General features: G+C 60.2%; 2 protein-coding genes across 19 annotated transcripts in view; one reads left to right on the forward strand and one right to left on the reverse strand.

Moving 5' to 3' along the window:
• The first annotated feature begins 240 nt into the window (after nt 1-240).
• On the forward strand, nt 241-5,545 carry RCOR2 (REST corepressor 2). Of its 2 annotated transcripts, XM_027532832.1 has the most exons (12): nt 244-1,173; nt 1,896-1,952; nt 2,237-2,317; nt 2,557-2,609; nt 2,697-2,858; nt 2,970-3,094; nt 3,188-3,257; nt 3,345-3,560; nt 3,864-3,941; nt 4,075-4,132; nt 4,272-4,501; nt 4,615-5,545. In XM_027532832.1, exons 1-12 carry the CDS (start codon nt 1,047-1,049, stop codon nt 4,927-4,929), a joined length of 1,572 nt encoding a protein of 523 aa, XP_027388633.1. In that variant the 5' UTR covers nt 244-1,046; the 3' UTR covers nt 4,930-5,545. The 2 variants fall into 2 exon arrangements, with proteins under 2 accessions (XP_027388634.1, XP_027388633.1); XM_027532833.1 differs by lacking the exon at nt 4,272-4,501 and having other exon boundaries at nt 241-1,173.
• Nucleotides 5,546-5,721: 176 nt separating this feature from the next.
• The window catches only part of MARK2 (microtubule affinity regulating kinase 2), a 55,979-nt gene continuing 40,899 nt past the window's right edge, over nt 5,722-20,801 (reverse strand). For 5 of the 17 annotated variants that reach the window (XM_027532814.1, XM_027532821.1, XM_027532822.1 and 2 more), the window contains 16 exons: nt 17,889-17,937; nt 17,501-17,566; nt 17,341-17,411; nt 17,102-17,158; nt 16,190-16,426; nt 15,640-15,759; nt 15,443-15,542; nt 15,253-15,365; nt 14,176-14,308; nt 13,739-13,920; nt 13,323-13,420; nt 12,375-12,536; nt 11,495-11,752; nt 10,454-10,480; nt 8,499-8,543; nt 5,722-7,866 (listed from right to left, as the gene is read on the reverse strand). In XM_027532814.1, the coding sequence (XP_027388615.1) occupies nt 7,506-7,866; nt 8,499-8,543; nt 10,454-10,480; nt 11,495-11,752; nt 12,375-12,536; nt 13,323-13,420; nt 13,739-13,920; nt 14,176-14,308; nt 15,253-15,365; nt 15,443-15,542; nt 15,640-15,759; nt 16,190-16,426; nt 17,102-17,158; nt 17,341-17,411; nt 17,501-17,566; nt 17,889-17,937 (2,079 nt within the window). In that variant the 3' untranslated portion in view covers nt 5,722-7,505. The remainder of the gene's footprint in view (nt 7,867-8,498; nt 8,544-10,453; nt 10,481-11,494; nt 11,753-12,374; nt 12,537-13,322; nt 13,421-13,738; nt 13,921-14,175; nt 14,309-15,252; nt 15,366-15,442; nt 15,543-15,639; nt 15,760-16,189; nt 16,427-17,101; nt 17,159-17,340; nt 17,412-17,500; nt 17,567-17,888; nt 17,938-20,801) is intronic. The other 12 variants (XM_027532813.1, XM_027532825.1, XM_027532817.1 and 9 more) reach the window with 12 other exon arrangements.

Raw genomic sequence — 20,801 nt, forward strand, 5'->3', positions numbered from 1 at the left:
CCCGGGGCAGGCGGCGGTAACCCGAGCCCGCTGCTGTGTGGGGCTGGTGTGCGCGTGGGTGGGGCTGACCCCTGGCTACTCCTGGGGGTGGGGGGGGGGCAGAGGGTCTCCCCCTGGGGGGTAAGTCTGCGAGCCCCGGGGCCCGGCAGAGGGAAGCGCGCGCCACCCGGGTCCTGACCCCACCCCCCGGAGGTCTAGCCCCGGCCCCCAGGCCCCGCCCCCCGGGCCCTGCCTCCCACCCCAGGGCCAGATGTTCAGCTGGCGGAGGCATCGGCTGGGGGAGGGGTGCTGAGGCCGCAGCCGGCACTACTTCCCTGCCAGCAGCTTCATTGTGTGCGCGAGGAGCGAGCGGCGGCGGAGAGCGGGCGGGCGAGCGAGCAGCCCGAGCGCGCCGGGGAGAGCGAGCGAGCGAGCGAGCGAGCGAGCGCGCCGGCTAGGGTGCGAGGCGGCGCCCGCGGCTGCGCTCCCCCGCCTCCCGGCAACTCTGCCCCAGCGCCGCGCGCCGTGCGCGCCGTCCCGCCGCCGCCGGCTGCCGTCGCAGGCGGGGGTCTGGTCCGGACAGGGGTCCCCGCCCGGGACTGGGGCATCCTGGTGCAGCCGAGAGACGCGGAGCTCGCGGGGAGGGGCGGGGGCGGGCGGCAGTTGCGCCGCAGCGCCCGTTCGCTGAACTGCGTGGGCAGGCGGGCAATTGGGGCTCCAGGGCGCCCCGAGGGCAGGTTGCTCCGACTTCTCCGGGGAGCCCCCAATTCCGTGGGGGCGTACAGAACGAGCGCGCTGCAGCCGACCGGACCTTGCGGCTCTTACCCCGCGTACCCCACTTCTACACAAACTTTTCTGAAGCCCTCACCTCTGGGGGTCGCGGAGAGCGCCGGGCTGCCCGCTGGGCTTCTGCCCCGCCGGACCCTAGCCACGCTTGACCTCCTGGCTCTCGTAGCCTCAGTGGCGACCCCTCCAGGCCGGGCCGGGCACAGCACTCCGGGCGAGCGCGGCAACCACCGCGGCTCTGCGAAGGCTCCCGCGCCCCCCGGGGCGGCTGGGCGGGGGTAATGCCCTCGGTGATGGAGAAGCCGAGCGCGGGCTCCGGGATCCTGTCCCGCAGCCGGGCCAAGACGGCGCCCAACGGCGGACAGCCGCACTCGGAGGATGACAGCAGCGAGGAAGAGCACTCGCACGGTGAGCCCGGCAGCCTGGGGTTAAAGGCGCACCGGCCCGGGGCGGGGGGAGGCGCGCGGGGCAGAGTTGCCGACCCCAGGGGTACTATTAGGCATGGTTCCTGCCCACCTTGAATCGGAGCCTTTGCTTTGCTCCCCGCAAGCCGGCACAGGGAATCTGGAGGCTGGGCCCCTAGCTGCCGGGGAGGCGGTCCTGCTTCTCCCCTCCCTGCCCTCAGTCCCCGAGGTACTCAGGCGTCCCTCCCTTTCACAGCTTAGGCTCCTTATACCTTACCACCTTGCAGAGGACTGAGATCTGGCCGGGGCAGGAGCTGGAAAGACACCTCCACACCAAGCCGTGAGGCTCATGTGGTGGGGAGGAGCCTTGGATTCCCTGCAGGGCTGTGGCCCAGGTCTAGGGGCAGCCCTCCAACCCCCCCCCCCCCCCACTAAGTCAGAACAAAGGGCTCTGCTGGGCCTGGGCTTTAAAACTGACCCCTATCCTTCCCAACGCCACCCCCCCCCCCCCCCCCCGGGCTATAGCTAGGCAAGGTCTCTCCCTTTTCCAGCTCCTTCTGTGATTGAGGGTAACTGAGGAGATGATCAGGGAAAAGTGAGCCTCCTGGAAGGTGGGGGCCCTGGGTGGTCAGGAAGAACTCCAGGCCAGCCACCTCCCCCGCCACATCCTCCCATCCTCCCACCCTCCCTCCCTGGAGTCCTGACTACCTCCCCCTGGCTCCACAGACAGCATGATCCGCGTTGGAACCAATTACCAGGCCGTAATTCCGGAGTGCAAGCCTGGTGAGTGGCAGGACAGGCTGTGAAGGGAGGGGACTTGAAGGCCCGTGGCTTGGCCCTGGGCCCCACCTGGGGGAGCCCTTGACTGGCGCCCACTGGTGGGACAGGCGGGTGTGGGTGGCCGGCCCTGTGGCATGGTTAGTTTTCCTGCTCTGCCTTCCTGTCTGGTTCTCTGCCCCTCCTTCCCCTCTGGGCCTCACCTCACAGGCCTCACTCCACCACCCTCTGGCCATGGGTCCAGGCCAGGGCCACCCGGGTGATGGTGTCCTCTGTCCTCTGCCTTTCAGAGAGCCCCGCACGCTACAGTAACAAGGAGCTGAAGGGGATGTTGGTGTGGTCCCCCAACCACTGTGTGTCAGATGCCAAGCGTGAGTGGGGTGGGACCCTGGGTTCATGCATACCCTTGGGAGCTGGGGGCCTGGTTCTCCTATCAGCTGCTGGCCGGCTCTTCTCGGAAGTGGGCTAGAGGCTGAGACATGTGGGTTCAACCCCTGCCCTGGGGCTCAGGGTCAGGGGCCTAGTCCCTGGGGGCATACCCCTGGTCGGACAGGCCTGGGTTAGGAGTTGTAACCCCTCCTCCAAGAGCTGGCTCCTCCCGCCTCTGCAGTTGACAAGTACATTGCGATGGCCAAGGAGAAGCACGGTTACAACATCGAGCAGGTGAGCCTCCGTCCCGCAGGGATTCGGGGAGGAGACAGCACCGTGCTGGGGGCAGCTGAGCCTGAGTCCTCCTCTCTCCTGGGCCAGGCACTGGGCATGCTCCTGTGGCATAAACACGACGTAGAGAAGTCGCTGGCTGACCTGGCCAACTTCACCCCATTCCCGGATGAGTGGACGGTAGAGGACAAGGTGCTGTTTGAACAGGCCTTTGGCTTCCATGGCAAGTGCTTCCAGCGGATCCAGCAGATGGTAAAGCCCTCCACCCCTGTTGGCGCTCCTTGGCCCCTTCTTTCTGATAAGCCTTCCCGGGGCCTGGAGTCTTAGGTGGGCTCCAGCCTCTGGTGTTCCCCCTGCCCCCAGCTGCCTGACAAGCTGATTCCTAGCCTGGTGAAGTATTACTACTCTTGGAAGAAGACCCGCAGCCGGACCAGTGTGATGGACAGACAGGCTCGGCGGCTTGGGGGCCGAAAGGACAAAGAAGACAGGTGGGGGCCCAGGGCAGCTGTAGGTGGGGGTAGACGGCGCTCCTGCAGGCCCTAGCCCCTGCCTCACCCGCTCCTTGGCCCCCGTGTAAGCAGCGATGATCTTGAAGAGGGACGAGGAGCCGTGAGTGAGGGGGAGCCGGACGCTGGAGACCCCAAGAGAGAGGTGAGGGGGTAGACTCTGCTGGCCCGCCTGCTGGCCTGCCCTCTCCTTGGGCTCTGCGCCGCCCACCTCTTCTTTTTTCCCTGGCAGCCTCTGCCCTCTCGGCCCCTGAATGCCCGCCCAGGCCCAGGAAAGAAGGAGGCCCAGGGCTCCCAGTACCGCCACCATCCTCTGAGAACTCGGAGGCGCCCGCCCAAAGGCATGTACCTGAGCCCCGAGGGCCTCACCGCAGTGTCGGGGAGCCCGGACCTTGCTAACCTCACGCTTCGAGGCCTTGACTCCCAGCTCATCTCCCTCAAGCGCCAGGTAGGGGGCCCAGGGAAGGGAGGAGCTGTGAGAGGTGACAGTCGGCAGGTGGGAACTCTTGACTGGGGGCAGCTGAGGTGTAAGGGAGGTTGTGTGGTTGCCAAGCCTGCATCTTTCCCATCCTCTGGGTTTCTGGGTAACTTGATGTTCTTTTTTGGTCATTAAAAAATAAATCAATAATGCTAGTCTTTGAAAAGGGGCGAACCCGTGTGTCTCCCCTGCTGAATGGTTGTGAGCGATGAGATGAGGTAAATGGCTGTGTGAGGGTTGCTATGATGGCCCTCCCTTGACTTACCTTCCCAGGTGCAAAGCATGAAGCAGACCAATAGCAGCCTCCGCCAAGCCCTGGAGGGCGGCATTGATCCACTCCGCCCCCCTGAGGTGAGGCTGCTCTTCCAAGTTTGAGGGGCAGGAGGGAGTCTGGCAGCAGAGCAAGAAAGGGGAGTTTTGTTTGAAGAGCAGGCCCTCTGTTCCCCTATATTTGAGTCTCAAGGATCCATGCCTTGCTCTGTAGGCCAATACCAAGTTCAACTCCCGCTGGACCACGGATGAGCAGCTCTTGGCCGTACAAGGTGGGTGAGGCTCTGGGGAGGACAGAGGGCCCCAGGAGTGTCTCCTTCCCCCCAGGGAGCTGGGGCAGAGGGGAAGGATCAGGAAAGTAACTAGATCTAAGGCGGTATTCACACTCTGCTGCCCTTTTGACCCTTGCAGCCATCCGTAGGTATGGCAAAGACTTTGGGGCTATTGCAGAGGTGATTGGGAACAAGACTCTGACCCAGGTGAAGACCTTCTTTGTGAGCTACCGGCGCCGCTTCAATCTGGAGGAGGTGCTGCAGGAGTGGGAGGCCGAGCAGGATGGGGCCCCTGGAGCCCCGGTCCCCATGGAGGAGGCTAGGAGAGGGGCTCCCTTGCCAGCCCCAGCCCTAGAGGAAGATGATGAGGTGAGAAGGGGAGAGAGAAATGCTGCGAGGAGAGAGAGGAACCACCTCCGTCCTTAAAGACTGGGCTGAGGGCATGCTCGAACCTGGTTTCTCACTCTTCTGTCTCCTCTCAGGTCCAGATTACATCCGTCTCCACGTCGGGACCCCGATCGGGGCCCCCTGCGCCGCCCCCTCCTCCACCTCCCACCTCGCTGTCCCAGCCGCCCCCACTGCTGAGGCCACCCTTGCCCACTGCCCCCACCCTGCTTCGCCAGCCACCCCCACTCCAGCAGGGCCGTTTCCTTCAGCCCCGGCTGGCCCCCAACCAGCCACCACCACCTCTCATCCGCCCTGCCCTGGCTGCATCCCGCCACAGTGCCCGCCCTGGCCCTCAGCCCCCACCCACCTTGATTGGAGCCCCTCTGGAGCCTCCGGCACCCTCGCTCTGAGCGCTGAGGCTCTCCGCCAACCAGAGGCTCCAGAAGCCCTCGGCTGGGCATCCCTGGGGACCTCCAGCTTCAAACCAAGGACAGAAGGGACTAGAGGTCGCGCCAGGTCTTTCGAGGACCCGGGGCTGCCGCGACGGGCACAGCTGGCCCCGTGGATTCTGCACGTTGTTTCTGGTGGCCAAGCCTGGCCAGGGTCTGGGGCCTTGTGAGCTGGCCTGAGGGTACTTTCTTTTCCTGGCTGGGACTGGAATGGCTGCCTCCTAGGCTGCCAGGGCTTAGCCTTTGGTCCTGCCCTTCGTGTGTAGGGGGTAGTGACCATAGTGTGGGGGTTGGGGGCAAGGACAGTTTAATGTGCTGGCTGTTCTTCCTCTTTCCCTTCTTGTAGCAATAAGTCTGGGTGAGGTGGGGAGGGCGCTGGAGGGGGGAGGTGGGCAGAAAGGTCCCTTGGGGCCAGAGAGCTAGCTCTCCTGTCTTCAGGGGCCGGGGTGGGGATGCTGAGGAGCTCTGAGGGTGCCCCCCCTGTCCACCAGCCTGGAGTAAGGAGGGTTGGGAACATATGCAGACATGGGTTTATTTTTCAATGTTTTTTAAAAATAAAACCTTCAAGCTCACTGAATCTTTTGGTTTAAGGGTCCCAGGTTTACTGTCTTTGTCAGGGCCACGGGTCCACCCAGCACTGTCCCCCAGGCCCCAAACAGCAATCAGTTCTCCCAGCAAGGCAGGTGGGCTGGGCCATATCTTGCCCATGGGGACTGGGTCCCTGCCCAGTTGGGATGAGAAACAGGAGGCAGCTCAGATTCCAAACATTCTCTTTATTACGTGTTTGATCCAGAGGAGAAACTAAGTGCAGGAAGGGGGGCTGGGTGGGGAGGGGCCACCTTGCCTGGGAGCCCCCCGACCACCACCCCCTTTGGGAGCCAAGCCTTGCCCTCCGGGCCCCTGGGAGCACCCGGGCTGTTCCATAGGGCAGGAAGGGGGAGGGAAGGAGGGAGGGGGAGCCCTTGGTAGGAGCCGGAGCCCACGGTCAGGGCTTGGGGCGGGAGGGCTGAGGTTGGCGAGGCCCCTTCCTGGGACCCAAGGGCTCGACTTGCCATGGAGCCAGGCCTGGGAGTGGGGTGATGAGTAGGGGTGGAGTCATCATAAATCAAAAAAAAAAAATAAAATAATAAAATAAAAAATAAAACCCATCACAAAAAATGTACAACTCAGGTGAGGGTAGAGGCAGCCTCTGTTTAGGACCCCCTCCCCCAATTTCTCAAGAACAGAAACAGCAGAGAAATAAATTAAGGGATGCAGCGGCTGCCACCAGCCAAGCGCCCATAACCAGCCACTCCCACACTGGCTGCGGAGGTCAGCGAGCTGGGAGGCCCTTGGCCTATTTGCCCCCCAACCCCGTGGAGGCAGAGGCTCCCGGCCCCGCTGCTCTCCGCAGCCTTGGCCAGGCGGCCCTGGAGGCCCGGGGCAGTGTCTCCTGAGAGGAGGGGCGACAGTGTGAGGAAGAGAAGGCAAGGCCGAGAGATGAGTGGTGAGGGAAGTCACTGCTATGGAACTAGCTGGTGCCCAGATTAATGCCAATGACGAGGGGCAGCAGGGAGAGGACCGGTGAGGGGGCTGTGCTTTCAGACAAAGGCTCTCCCAGAAAGGAGGATGCCATCGTCCCTATTCCGGAGACTAGCAGCCCGGGCAGCCCCCGGGGGCCAGCGAGCCCATCTGCCCTGCGGTCCCCTCCCCTCCCAGCCCTGGGGTCAGCCCCGCCTTCTACCCAGGAGGAGATGGGAGAAGATGGCACAGACTTTTTGAGGAGGGGAACAAATGTCCCCACAGCAGCTTGTGGAAGGAAATGCCCAGCCTCTGGGAAAGGAGGGGCAGAGGATACAGTGTGGAGGGAGGCCGAGCCCCGTGCCTAGCCTGCCAGCCCCAGGCCGCCGCCAGCCCCCCGCTTCTGGGCTGCGCGGCACCCCCGCCCCAGCCCCCAGCCGCCCAGGCCTCCAGCCCAGGGGCCTGAGGTCAGGGGAAGGCCACCTCTGGTGGTTTGCTTGGAGGGGAAGGAGAGGAGAGGGGAGAAGCCCAAAGTGGGCCTGGCGGAGGGCCTGACAGGGAACTCCACCACTCTTGCCTGAGAGTGTTCCAGCCCTGAGCCACCCTCCCGGGAAACCCCACAGATCCAGTCTCGACTGTCCCAATGGGGCAGGGAGGAAAGGTGGCCGCTGGGAAATTTTTTTTTTCTTTTTTCTTTTTGGTAATAAAAAATTTCTTGGTTTAGGCGAAATACTCTGTGCAACCGCAGTACCGAGGGGGAGCCCTGCCCCCCCACCCCCTCCCTCCCCTTCCTTTGCCTCCTGTGGGAGAGAGGAGGGAAGGGGGGCTATATGGGCAGGGTAACTGTGGGGAGGGGGAGAGAACCATCTCCCATCCCCCACAAACATGGAAGAAAAAACTGAGAAGGGCGGGGAGGGGAAGTGCCAGCAGGGGAGACACACCGACCCATCTCTGCAGTCTGGCCCGGGCGGGCGGAGCGCCGGCCCAGCAGTGAAGTCCAGCTGGCCGCCTCCGCGCCCCCCACTCCTGGCAGCCTATTAAAGCTTAAGCTCGTTGGCTATTTTGGAGGCAATGTTTTTGAAGGCCATGGAGGTGCCTGATATCCGCTTAAACCGAACGCCGTTGAGAGACAGGCGCGGCAGTTTGCACACCTCCATCTCCCACTGCACGAAGCTCTCGTGGCCAGGCGTGCCGTGCATGCACAGCAGCATGTACTTCTCGTGCAGCTCGCTCTGGCAGCTGTTGGCGTCCAGCACCTTGCGGATCTCCCGCATCATCTCGTTGGGCTCCATGGAGCTCGTGGTCTTCATGCTCCACGTGAAGCGCAGTGAGCGGGGCTTGGCCTCCCGAAAGTCTTCCTTCTCTTTGTCGTTGCCACCGCTGCCCACCACGTGAGGTCTGCGAAGAGGGCAGAGGCGGGCATCAGGCGGGGGCATGGTGTCCCACCCACGGGAGCGCCCCCCTGGCAGATGGACCCTGAGACCAGAGAGGACAGCAGGAGGGTGCCCCAGAGACAGCGGTGCTAGAAGAGGGAGCGTTAGAGCTGGCCTGGGGAGCACAGCGGGGTGAGGAGGGTGGGCAGTCCTGCACCCCCGTCTCTCAGGGCAGAGCAGGGAGAAGCCAGCCCTTGGCCAGGGGTGACGAGGTGACAGCTTCATGCTTTCCTTCGAAGAGGGGAGGGTCGGGGAAGAACGGGGAGCACTACACAGTAGCCCTGAGCAGTTCACAGACCGGAGAGAAAGAAGTGGCTGCTTCAGGAGAGCTGAGCTTGTCCGTGGGTGGGAGTCTGTAGCCCCAACCACCCGGCCTGGGGCTCCTGCTTCCAGAATCTACCGGATCTCAGGAGAAGGGCCCACACCTGCTGTGGTGGCAGTGAGGGATGCTCTGAGGAGAGGGAGGCCCCACGAAGGTGGGGCCAGGGCAGAAGCACGGGAGGAAGAGCCGTGTGGCAGAAGGAAGAGAGGAGCAGGAGGCTCGTGGCGAGCCTGGTGGCCCGCGCAGGGCCGGCGCTGGCTCCAGCCCTCTCTCACCTGTGCGTCTCCAATCGGTCTTTGCTTTCAGGTTCATTCAGGTTCCTCAAAAAACAGAGCGAGGGAGAGTTTAGTGCTGGGACCTCTGTGAAGGCGGGTCCGGGGAGGTGCCACCGGTGGGTGGGCGGGACCCAAGCCCAGAAGGCCACTTGCCCATCACTGGCAGGCCATGAGGCTCAGTGGCCCGCGGCCCCTCACGCTGGCAGCTTGACCGTCCCTCTCCAACAGGGAGCCCAGCACGGTGGGGGGGGCTGCCCCTCCCCACACGGAGATCCGTGCCAGCAAGGAGGAGCCAGGGAGGAGGGTGTGGACGTGCGGGCGCTCATGGAGCGCACAGCCCACAGCCAGCACTCTGGGGAGGGGGTTCCTGCTCTAGGGCCCCAGGGCTGGGTCTCAGAACTGTGGTCCTCTTAGAGGGAAGGGGCGAGGGGATAAATAAAGGCCTCTCTTGGGAGGCTCAAAGGGCTAAGATCTGCTGGGAGTGTGCCTGGGGCTCAGTGCCTGGGGCTGGATGGGGGGTAGAAGGGCCCTGAGGCCTGCTGGAGACAGGCCTGCCTCCCTTTTTCTAACTCCCCTGCCTGCCAGGCCATCTGCTGATACAGAAGGGAGACGGAGGGCAGGGCAGGGCAAGCAGACACCTTGGGAGGGTGGGTGGGGAAGAGGTCTGGCCCCGCTGAGCGGCTTCTCCAGCTCCTGGCTGGAAGGTGAGTGCCTGGAGCCGGGGAACTGGGAGTGCAGAGGAGAGCAAGGACGGAGGAGAGAGCAAGCAGCAGCAGCACATGTAAAAGGAACACAAAGAGACGAGACACACGAACGCAACCAGCGCGCTGCGAGCAGGCGCCTGCGCTGAGCAGGGGAAGGAGCCTGGCTGCGCTCTCGGGCCCCACCTGGCTCCTGCCCCGTGGGTGGAGGCCCCCACTGGGGCCCCATGAGTCAACAGCCAGCCATGCACTGAAGAGCTGGGTGGGGAGCGGCGGGCGGAAGGGGGAAAGCCTGGAGACCCTGTCTCGGCTGTTTGTCAGCGGGGCACCGGGTGCCTATCAGGTGTCCCTGCCCCAGGGCAGGGCCTGGGCTGCCGGCCTTGGGAAACCAGGGCTCCAACCTGCTCCTCAGCTTGGTATGCAGCCCACCCAGGCCTCCAGACAGGATGAAGGCAGGACTGGGGGCAACAGAGCCAGGAGTTGGCCCAGGAAGGCAGGTGCCTGAGTGCGGGGGGATCTCCCTCTGCTGCCAGGGCGCAGGGGTAGGATGTCCCAGCTCCTGGCTTGTGGGAAGCCACAGGCCAAAACTGGAGAACACAGCCCAGAGAGAATGTTCCGGCTCCAGTCGCCCAGCAAAGGCTGGAGGCCCGAGGCCTGCTGGGGTGGGGGAGCGCTGGGCTTGTTCCACGGAGCTGCCAGAAGGGGGTGCTGTGCCCTGCTCGAGAGGCAAAGGCTCCTCGGGCCTGAGGCGTCAGGCAGAAGCCTGGACACCCCGGTGTCCCTGCAGGGCCCCTGAAGTCCTGCCATCCCAGAGGACCTGCAGTTCAGGGCACCAGGGAAGAGGAGGCCCAGGAGACCCAAAGTGAGACACCATCCCAGACACACCTCTGACCCGGGTGGAGCTTCTTCAGAGCGCATGCACAGACACGGGAAACGGCCGAAGAGGAGCCCATCACGCTTGTGATCAACACCCGGGGTAGGGGGCCGGGGGGAGGAGACAATCTTAAAGGGAGAATTTCCTGAGAAGGTCCCCCTTGCTGGGGGACGGGCCCATCGTTTTCAGAGCCATTTGCCCTCAGTGAGCAAACATGGCCTCATGGGCCACCCTGTCAGAGGCTGTCGTCTTCCCTTTAAGATGGCAGAGAGAGTGCCACACGGACATGGTTAGCAGATGGAGGAGGGCGCAAGAGCCAAAGAGGGGCGTTAGTGATGGAGGCAGGACACAGACACACACACAGCGGGCTCAACGCCTACCTTCTGGCAAACCTGAAAGACAGATTTCTAAAAAAACAAACAAAAAGACAAAATAAAAAAAGAAATAAAAAAAAAAAAAAACCAACAAGACGGTATGTGGATAAGCAGGTGGGGAGTGGGCTTTACAGGTTCAAGGGTCACCCCCATTTTCGGAAGAGCCGCTCAGCGAGACTAGAGTCCCAGACACCCCCATCTGCTCATGCCCCACCCTGCAGCCCCACAGCTGCATGCCGAGGTGGAAAGGGGCCCAGCCTGGCTACGCTAGCTGAGTGGAGCCAAGTACAGGAGGAAGGGCAGGCAAACCCACTCTCTCCAAGCCTCCTGCTTGCTGTATCCTGAGCTCTGCTAAGATGGCTGAGGAAGCAGGGAGATGGAAGCAGGGAGCAGCCCACGAGGCCGGACAACCGGATGCACAAGGATGAACGCTGTTCCTATGGGTCGTCAGGGGCCTGGAGTGAGAAACCTCATGAAGAGGATCTCCACCCGTTCCCACACGGCAAAGCGCCGCCCTGGGCCCCCGGCCTTCATCCTGGCACACCACCCCACCCCCACCCCACCCCATCCCGCCCAGCAGACGAAGATGGCTGCGACAGACAAAACCAACTGGGTGGGGAGCAAGGAGGTCAAACGGGGTGAGACAAGAGACCAGGAGAAACTCTCCTTGCTGGCCCAGCCTGGCTCAGGCCTCATGACTTTGCAGCTGCGTCACCAAATATAAGTTTCCATGGGAACACAGGAGAGAAGAGGGGGGCTTTTATTTTAGCATCTGAGTTCACACTCTCCTAGAGAGGAGGCGGCATCGGCCATCTGCTTGGGCCAGAGAACAAGGGGTGTGTATGAGGAGCTGGGAAGGCCTGAGAGGGATGGACAGGTCTGAGTGCCTCAGGTGCCAACAAGACTCACTTTCTCAGGCTTCCTGAGGCTGCTTCTAACCCCCTAGGGACCTACTCCCAGCTCTAACCCCAGCTGTTCTCATCCCCTCCCCCAGGCAGGTGCAGGGCCTGGCCTCACCCTCTCTGCTGCCCTAGGCCCCCTACTCACCTGCGCACAAACTTGGAGGTGAATTTGCTGAAGATGCTCCCCGAGGCCCCCCGCCGGCCCTGGCTGTTGCCAGAGGGAGAGGCTGGGGTGACACCGTAGGGCAAATTCTGCTGGTCCCGCACCTGCCGGAGCTGTCCAGCGTGGAAGGTGCTTCGACTGGACACACCCCGGGGGAAATTAGTTCGGTCTGGGGCTCCACCACTGCTGCTGATGTTGTGGGCGGAGGGGGAGGCGACAGGGACACGCTGGGGGGCTGTGCTGTGGGAAAAGAGGTGGGGGTAGGGGAAATGCATCAGGGCCCAAGAAGGCGGCCCTGCCAGCGGCTGGAGCGCCCTGGGGTGGGAAAAGGGAAGGGGAAGCTAGGGCAGAGGGAGGCAGCCACCACAGAGGACACAGAAGGAAGGGATGTGACCACTGAGGACGCCAGTAAGGGGGAGGGGGCAGGAGATGGTTTCGGGGAGGGAGGGAGGCAGGGAAGGATTCGTGTGTGGAGAGCAGTACAGGCTGGAGAGGAGCAGCTCCCTGGGAGCTCGGCAGACTGGAACCTCCACGGGACAATGCTGACCAACCCTCAAGGACTGAGTCCCTGTGATGCTGACTGTCCCCGGGTCCTAGGGAAGTCCAGGAAGGCTCAGAACAAAAAGGCTTCCTTCTGGAGCCTCGGGGCGGCTTCGTGCATGTCTGTTCTGAGAGGGAGAACTGGAGGAGAAGAGGGCCGTAAGCTACTTTGCTTCCCTCTACCTCCCGGCTGCAGCAGACAGCCACCTCTTGTGGCTAAGATGACAAGAACAAGGCAGGACCCCCAGGTGGGAAGAAATTGTGGGGGACGGAGGGGGGCAGGCTGAGGGCAGCGGTGCGTCAGCTGCCCCAGCACACTTGCCTGGGCCGCGGCACCTCACAGTTACTGTCCGTGGGGGGCAGCCCAGTGGCCTTGTTGGGGTGCACGGAGGCCGACATGGATTTCTGGTGCTGGCGGGGCCGGGCCGCAGAGACCGCGGCGGAAGCAGAAGCCGTGGAGGCCCGGGACCCTGGCATGGTTAGGCTAGGAGACAAAAGCAGCGGAGAGGCCTGGGTTAGGGGCCGGCGGGGGCAGGAGGCTTGGTTAGGAAGCAAGGGCGGGGTGGGAAGGGCCAGAGGGGAGCCCTGGCAGGATGCACGTCAGGCCCAGAAGCAGCAATGGGGCACAAGTCAGAGCCCAGGGAGGCAAGGCTGCGAAAGCGGAGGGCAGGGCGAGGAAGGCGAGTGGGCCAGAGCCTGGGGAGGGAAACCCAGAGTGCGGGAAAGCCGACAGGAGGCCACTGCCCCCGGGCTGCACTGGTCTCCTAGGAATTCTAAGAACAAGGACGTGCTGTTGCCAGAAAGAGCAGGGCGCTGCTAAGGGGAGATTTCATTAAGCTCAGAAGACAAGGAGCCAGGAGCTCAACACTGACGGTCAAGATCAGGGGGTTCTGCTCTCACAGGCACAGCTGGAGTCACCCTCAGTGTGTACACCCTTCAGGTGGGCATCTCTGGGTTCTGCCCTGAGCTGGGGTCCCTGGGGCACTGATGCCCACAACAGCACAGTTGCCATGCCCTGGCTGCGGTCAAGAAGCAAGAAAGTGGCTGAGATGGTCATGGAGTCACACTGGGTACCCCGCAAAAAGCAGTCACAGGAGCACAGGGAGGAGGAGATGGAGGGGAGAGCAGGGAGGTGCTGGCGTATGGACGGCTGGACTGGACAGAGCCAGGACGGGACTCCAGGGTACAGGACGGGAGGAGTGCTGCTGACAGACGTCACCACTGAGGGAGCGGCTCCGGGGCGTGGCAGGCAGGGCCCAGGCCTGCTCACCTGTCTTTGCCATTCTGGATGGAGGCCTGGCCAAGGCTGGCCCTCTCCAGGAGTGGGGAATTCCTGCTTCGGTTTGTGCTGGTGGAGAGGACGCTGTTCTGTGGGGAAGAAGGGGAAGAGCTGTATCACAGAAACCCAAAGTGGTCACAAATCCAGCTTCCTTCTTCCCTTTCTACCATAAGCAATGGAGGGGGGAGCTGGGGAGGAGAAAGGATGTTGCTTTGACTCTGGGGGGCAGGGTTTTCTACAGTAAGCACAAGTGGCCCAGGAGGGAAGGTCAGGTAGGCAGCCAAAGAAAGCCGGGTCTGGTTAAGGAAGGAGCTGCCTAGAGAGGGCAGGCCCCATAGCAAGAAGGCGGGGTGGGGGCCTGGGAAGGAGGGCGGGGCTGGCCAGGAGGGGGCGGGGGCATGGCTTACCGTGGAGGGCGTCGGGGTGGTCTTCTTCCTCTCCAGGCCAGGCAGGGGGCTGGCAGGCACTTTGGCTGTGCTGCTGGCCTTCCGTCCTGACTCCCGGTCCTCCTCAGGCCGCTTGTTTTCTGCGTTGCTGCTCTGAGTCTTCTTAGAGTAGGAATTGGAAGTGGGGATGGCAGGGCCAGCTGCTGGGCCAGAGGGACAGTGGGAACGGGTAAAGGTGAGGGAGGCACACCGAACACCCACCATGTGCTTCATGCTTCCTCCTGTGTTGCCAGCAACCCCATTTCACAGGGTTGGAGGGAAGTGTACTGCAGTGACCTGTACAAGGACATGCTAATACGGGCTGAACAGGGACTGAAACTTGGCTGTGCCACCCGAAGCCCCCAGAACCCATGGGGAGAGGGGTGAGCCCCACACCTGCCACTCTCGGAAGCACTCACCCTGGTCACTGAAGCGCCGCTGCTTGGGGTTGGCGGAGACGCTGCGCTGTACCTTGTGGGAGGGGGAGGGGGCACTGCTGTTGGCCAGATCAGCTGAAGGCCGGGGCTTCAAGGTGATGGTGTCGCCCTCCAGCTGCGAGAACACAAGAGGGAGGGGTGAAGAGCTGCTTGTGGAAGATCCCACCTCCATGCCACATTCCTGCCTGACACAAATCCACCTGGGCTCCGGTGAGACACACCCGCTGCAAGACCAAAGTGCATTTAGATAAACACAGAGAAAAACACGTAGCAACGCAGACCCTGACAAACAGCCAAAGACACACCAACCTCCCCACAAAGACCCCTGCCCTCAGAGAGGGACACGGACACACATGCGTGTGTGCGCAAGAATGAGCATTCAGACTCAGAGACATCCCCCAATACCTCCTGAGCAGGCTAAGAACCAAGGAAAGGAGTCTGACACCACCAGGGGGACAGGGAGGCCACACGTGCGTGCAAGCGGCACACAGATGGTAAGCAGGACCCGACCCCCAGAGACCCATGGGTTCAGGTGCAGACACGGTGACCCAGACAAGCAGAGCAAGTTACGAGGCCTCCAGATGGACAGACGCGAGGGATGGATGCGCAGGCCCCCAGATACACACTCCCAGACATGAGCACTGAGCAGAAGCAATAGACTCACGGCTCCTGTGAGAGACAAAGCACCCAGGAATCCCGAGAATTCCCGACACAGAGACACAAAACATATGGAAACACGCCTAGGGGCAACAAAGAACTGACCCAGATGGACCGAGACCCTGTCTAACCAACACAGAATGAACCAGATAAACTCACCGTGTGGTAACCCAGACCCAGGCCCGACCCCATCAGCTTTCCTATTGAACCACTGATGGCGATCAGAGAAAGCAAAGGCCAGAGGGGCCTTAGCGACCCCCATAGGTGGGGCTTAAAATCAGTCAGTAGAGAGCACAGCTACACAGCTACTTGGAGATGAGGTCTGCCCTCAACAGCTGCTAGAAGCAAGGGGCTGCTGCTGACAGAGGACGGCACACATGGGGACGGAGCGGGGGCACGCACCTCGGAGCTCTTGTAGCCCAGGAGCAGATAGGTGGCCATCACCTCGTTGTACCTCTGGCTCACCAGTGAGTCCTGGATCTCTTCCCGCGTGTAACCCATGGACACCATCAACTCTGCACAGGAGGGCACACAATTAAGGCGGGTCCTGAGTCCCAGGCAGGCTCAACCTCAGTGCCCAGCACAGCCTCACCTGTCCGCCGGGGGTCCTTGTAGTCAGGGAGTGGCTCCACATAAGGCTTTAATTCATCATCTTCATGACCCACATTCATCCACCGATCTTTCATGATTTGCTGGGGAACAAAGGGAAGGAGAGGGCAGAGAGGGAGAACTCAGCCTGGAGGTTTCCTTGGGACCCAGGACCTGGGCAGAAAGTCTCAGGCTGCTCACCTCTAAAGTGCCTCTCTTGCTGGGATTGAGAATGAGAAATTTCTTGAGCAGGTTTTCACAGTCTGTGGACATGTAGAATGGAATACGGTATTTCCCCCTCAGTACCCGCTCCCGTAGCTCCTATAGGAGGGAAATTTAAATCAGCCAAGGCCAAGGGTTTAAGAAACCTAACATCCAGGCTCCTGACAGTTTGACTGTCCAGGCAGATAGAAACGAAATATGATAGGAGGCAGAGGGCCTGGGACAAGGCCCCTCACTAAAGAGGCGTAGATACCCCACGCCCTCGGGCTTGAGGAGCTCGTGGCTTGCAATCCTGAGTGCCTTGCAAAGGTGAACAAACGTACAATTTATCCCAGCTCTCAAGAGAAGAACTGAGATGATGATGCTGGGTACACAATGCCTTTTAATAGCTGCTACCTCTTGTAAGCTCTTTGAAGCTCTGGCTCAGGAAAAATGTAGAAAAGCAGTGAAGGTGAGAGGTTGGGGACAAGACCAGAGGCCAAGAGAAGAAATGAGAATTCAAATGATCTAAGCCTGCACTTCACTCCACCTTGAGGTTCTGTCCATCAAAAGGCAGGGATCCGCTGACCAGTGTGTACAGGATAACTCCCAGGCTCCACACATCCACCTCGGGTCCGTCGTACTTTTTGCCCTGGAAGAGCTCTGGGGCAGCATAAGGAGGACTGCCACAGAAGGTATCCAGCTTGTTCCCAAAGGTGAATTCATTGCTGAAGCCAAAGTCTGCAATCTTGATGTTCATATCAGCATCCAAGAGCAGGTTTTCTGCCTGGGAGGTAAGAAGGAAAATGTGAGGGAACCAAGTGGACCACACCAAGGCACCGGACAGGAAGGAGCTGAGGGGAACGGAAGAGAAAAAGCAGGAAGTCATCTTCAATCTTAGTACTGTTTCCACCAACTCCAGGGCGGCCTCCAATCTGTGTGAAGACGCTGGGCTGGGTTGGAGGAGGGTGGCAAAGGCCGCTCCCCACACAGGCAGCTGTATGAAGGCTGGGATCTGAAGGCTGAGGGCTGTGAGCTGTGGAAAGCATCCCTGTCAGGCCTGGGTTAATCGTGGTCACCTGCGAGGACTCAGGGGCCCGGAAGACCCAGAGGCAGTCTCACACACTAACATCTGAGGGACAGAGCTGGGAGCGCTCACATCTGCAAAGCAGCTGTGAATCAGCTGTGGGACAGTCAACCCTGTCTCCTCGGCTGGCTGCCAGACCTGGCAGCACCTGAAGAGGTGGAATGGCAGAGGCTCTCTGCTCGCTGGCGGGAATGGGAACCTAAGTCCAGTCACACAGGCCTGTGTCAGAAGCAGCCCTAGGGGCTTCCTCATCATCTCCAAAAAAATTACAGGCTAGAGCTTCCCTGAACATCAGGGTGTCATGGTTCTGTCACCGTTCACAGAGGTGAACGGCCCAGCCCTGACTCGGACGCGGGAGACGAGCGCGTGCCTTACCTTTAGGTCTCTATGAACAATAAACTTCTGGTGACAGTACTGCACAGCAGACACTATCTGAAAGGAAGGAAGAGGGGTCAGCCCGGAGGCGGCCGCACGGGCTGGGGGAGCTGCGACCCTGTGACCGGCTTCCAACCTGCCACGTTCCGAGGCTGCTGAAAGGCAGGCAGCGACTCCCTGTATGCCAACCCCCCAGAGCAGAGGTTGGGCCCATAGCCCAGGGAGGGAGTCACACCCACCTGGCGGAATTTGGCTCGAGCCTCTTTTTCTTTCATCCTGCCATGAGCCACTAGGTAATCAAACACCTCTCCTGCAAGTGACAGGAGTGGGGTCTACATCAGAGCTGGCTGGAGCTGGGGAAGGCAGGGACACAGGAGCGAGAGGCAATTCCATACCTACCTCCACTGGCGTACTCCATCACCAGGTAGAGCGTTTTCTCAGTCTCGATCACTTCAAATAACTTAACTGCAAGAGCAAGGGCCAAGCTCTGAGTCGGAGCAGTAGCAGGGGATCACAGGTCAAGCCCCGACATGCACAGGGGCATCCTCAGAATAAACGTTTCCTCCCCTCCCATTCCTGCTCTCCCGAGGACAAGCTCCCCTCATGGCAGCCACACCTCTAAGGATAGCCCTGAGTGCCAGGGGCAGAGCCGGACTGAGCTGGGCCGCCCCAGAGGCGTCCTGGAAGACTCCGGACTCCAGCCGGTACCGAGCCTCTGGGAGGAGGACTACATGTGGGAACTGGAGACGCGAGGTGGGGGAGGGAGAGGAACAACAACGGTCCTCACCTATGTTGGGATGGTTCAGAACCTTCATTATTCTTACTTCACGGAACAGCTGGAAAATAAAAGAGCAGCAGGGGTCATGCCTGCTCAGCTTGCTCCCCTCAGGTCCCCTCCAAACAGATCCATTGCTAGGATGCTTTTTGCGAAAGAGCAAAGAGGCAGGGTGAAGAAACAGTTTGGCAGTCCAGCTCTTCCACACCCGTCCCCAGGGGCTGAGGACCCGAGTGGAGAGGAGAGCAAGAAGGGTCAGCTCGAGGCCAGCGGGGCTCTCCCGACCTGCATCCTCAGGGGCAGCATCTGGACCAGCCAGCTGCGCCCTCAGGCACTGTCTACTCAGATCCAGCCCCCCAACAGCAGACGGTTTTGGCTGGATGCCTCCGAAGGAGGGAGCGTGAGCCCATGGACATGAATATTTAGAACCTGAGCTGCTCCTACGGTCCACAGACAAAGCAGACTCAGTGTGGTCTGTGTGAAGGGGCAGGGAGCTCTGAAGGGGGACCCCACTGTCTTCTGACTTACGGAAGCCAGAGGGCTCGGCACTCGTGGGTGCATCTTTCTCTCTTGGGCCTCCGGGTGGTGACAGAAGAAGCCACTCCTATATATAGCTGATGCCAATTTTAATCAAATCCACCTACACACACTCACGCTCTCTTTGTGAAACAAAATCAGGGACTCCAAACCATACATTTCCATGAAGAAAAATGACAGAAATGAACCCCATCCCCTCTGCGGGGGCCAGAAAATCGGGGGTGGGGTTTTGGTAACTTCTAGGCCTTCCCACTTGCACAAGGAGCAGAACCAGCTGTTTTGTGTTTTTGTTTTTTGAGGGGTGGTATGGAGACCTAATTTATTTTATAGGGAAAAAGTGAACCTATCTTTTTTTCCCCTTTAATGAAGTCCCAGAGCTTTCCTGAGCTAGAAAGGAAATGGGAGACAGGTTTTCCAACTCTTGAAAACCTGATTCTGACCTTCACTCCCTTTTCCTGTTAGAGCCCAGGTTTTTCCTTGGTTTCTTCCCTGGCCCAGGAGATAAAGTGGATGAAGAGGCAGGAAGTCCTGGACACCACCTCAGGGGCAGGAGTGGGTAGCAACACTGAAATGGGGCCTGAAGCCAGCTGCCAGGGTTCCTCCCCTGAGGGCACTCGCTGGGCCTGCGAAGAGTGCCCTCCTAGGGGAGCGTGGACTTGGCTGAGCTGGGTTAGAGCCCTGAAGAGGCCAGCTTCTTCAAGGTGTGTCGTTTAGGGGTTGCTGCCGGGATCAAACTTGAACAGAGTGATCTGGCCAGAGTCAGCCTGGCCTTGGCCACGGAGTGTGTTAAAAGGGACATCTGTCTGGAGCTGGTGTCCTCCAGCCAGTCAGGAAGAGGCAGGGAGAGAGACAGGTGGAAAATCGGACGGCTGATCTGACGCTGGCAGCCTGACACACTCCAAAGACTGAATGGCCCACACCAAGTTGGCTTCTGCTCTGTGGGGTCCGAGCCAACGTGTCAAGAGTAGCCCTCTTTCCCTTCCTTCCGGAAAGCTCCCAGCAGGGAAGCCCTGGTGATGAGAGCCACATTTCCTCTGACTCAAAGAACCTTGAGCGGATCCCAGGGGTAACAAAAAAAATAGGAAACACCTTGGTTTTGGCCGTCAGCGTGTCATGGCACCTCAACCCACTCTAATTCTGTGAGTGTCTCAGTAACAACTCCCAACCCCGAGCCCCAAGCTTCCCAATCTCGCTGTAGTTGGCTCTGTTAGCATGAGGTTATACCCTCTCCTAACCCAAGTAACACAATGTGCTCATGAAAAGGAAAGCTCAATCTGCCATGAGATCAAAAGATCTGGGTTAATCAGGGTCAGAAAATCTGAGCCAGGGTCATCTGGAGAATGAGCAAATCTGACTGACCTGAAATGGGGCCGCTTTCTGGGAGCCCGTTGGGAGATTTCTTCCTTCCCCTAAACTGCCTGAGCCCATGGTGGGGGGGAGAGGGCTGTTTCCAGCTCTACACCAGCCAGTCACTGGTAAGCTGTCCCTCCTCTGCAAATGAAAGCCTTCTTTCCTCACTCCTACGTATGTGGTGCCACCTGGAGGGTTCCTTGACCAGCTAGTAAGACCTCAGTTTCCACTGTAAGTCAAGGGAAGCAAAAGCCTCACCTTGCAAAGACTACATGCAAACGACTTTGCAATTGTTAGTCAGGAGGAGCCTAAAAGTGAGAAGGAAAACTGGGAGTACCTGTCCTTAATCTGCACGTACTATCAGAGGCTTTTGACACTGGAGTTCAGTTTCTAAAAACCCCAGCCCTCCATTCCCATTCTCTGAAATGGAGCTGGCCCAGAATCCAGGGGCAGGTTCTCTGCCTCCTCTTATCCCTGTACTTCGAGACCCACTCCCCTGGATCATTCCAGATGTTAAAGCAATTGCTTGTGTTTCGAGTAATAGCTGTATACATGCGTTTTTGCATACGGGCTGGTCACAAGCCGGAAAATAACAAGATGCAGGAAGTAGGTCAGACAGGTAGGCCAAGGGGCTGGGAAAGGGCAGAAAGACTTCTAACGAGCCAGTGCCTGAGGCCAGGAAGCCCAAGCAGGAGAAGTCGGCACACAGGATCCAACAAAACCCTGAAGATAGCAGAGCCATGGAGAGGGATAGTGGGGACAACAAAATAACCAGAGAATCTGAACTAGGGGTTCCAGTGTCTGTGTGTGTGCTCAATAATGTCTGACTCTTTGGGATCCCACAGACCATAGCCTGCCAGGCTCCTCTGTCATGGAATTTCCCAGGCAAGAATACTGGAGTGGGTTGCCATTTCCTCTTCCAGGGGATCTTCCCGACCCAGGGATTGAATCCGTACTTCCTACACTGTGCCACCTGGGAAGCCTAGGGGTTCAGGAGGAGGTCCAAATGGGATCAGCAGATGAGTGACTCCTGACAGA

Source organism: Bos indicus x Bos taurus, chromosome 29 (assembly GCF_003369695.1).
Source record: "Bos indicus x Bos taurus breed Angus x Brahman F1 hybrid chromosome 29, Bos_hybrid_MaternalHap_v2.0, whole genome shotgun sequence".
NCBI lineage: Eukaryota > Metazoa > Chordata > Mammalia > Artiodactyla > Bovidae > Bos > Bos indicus x Bos taurus.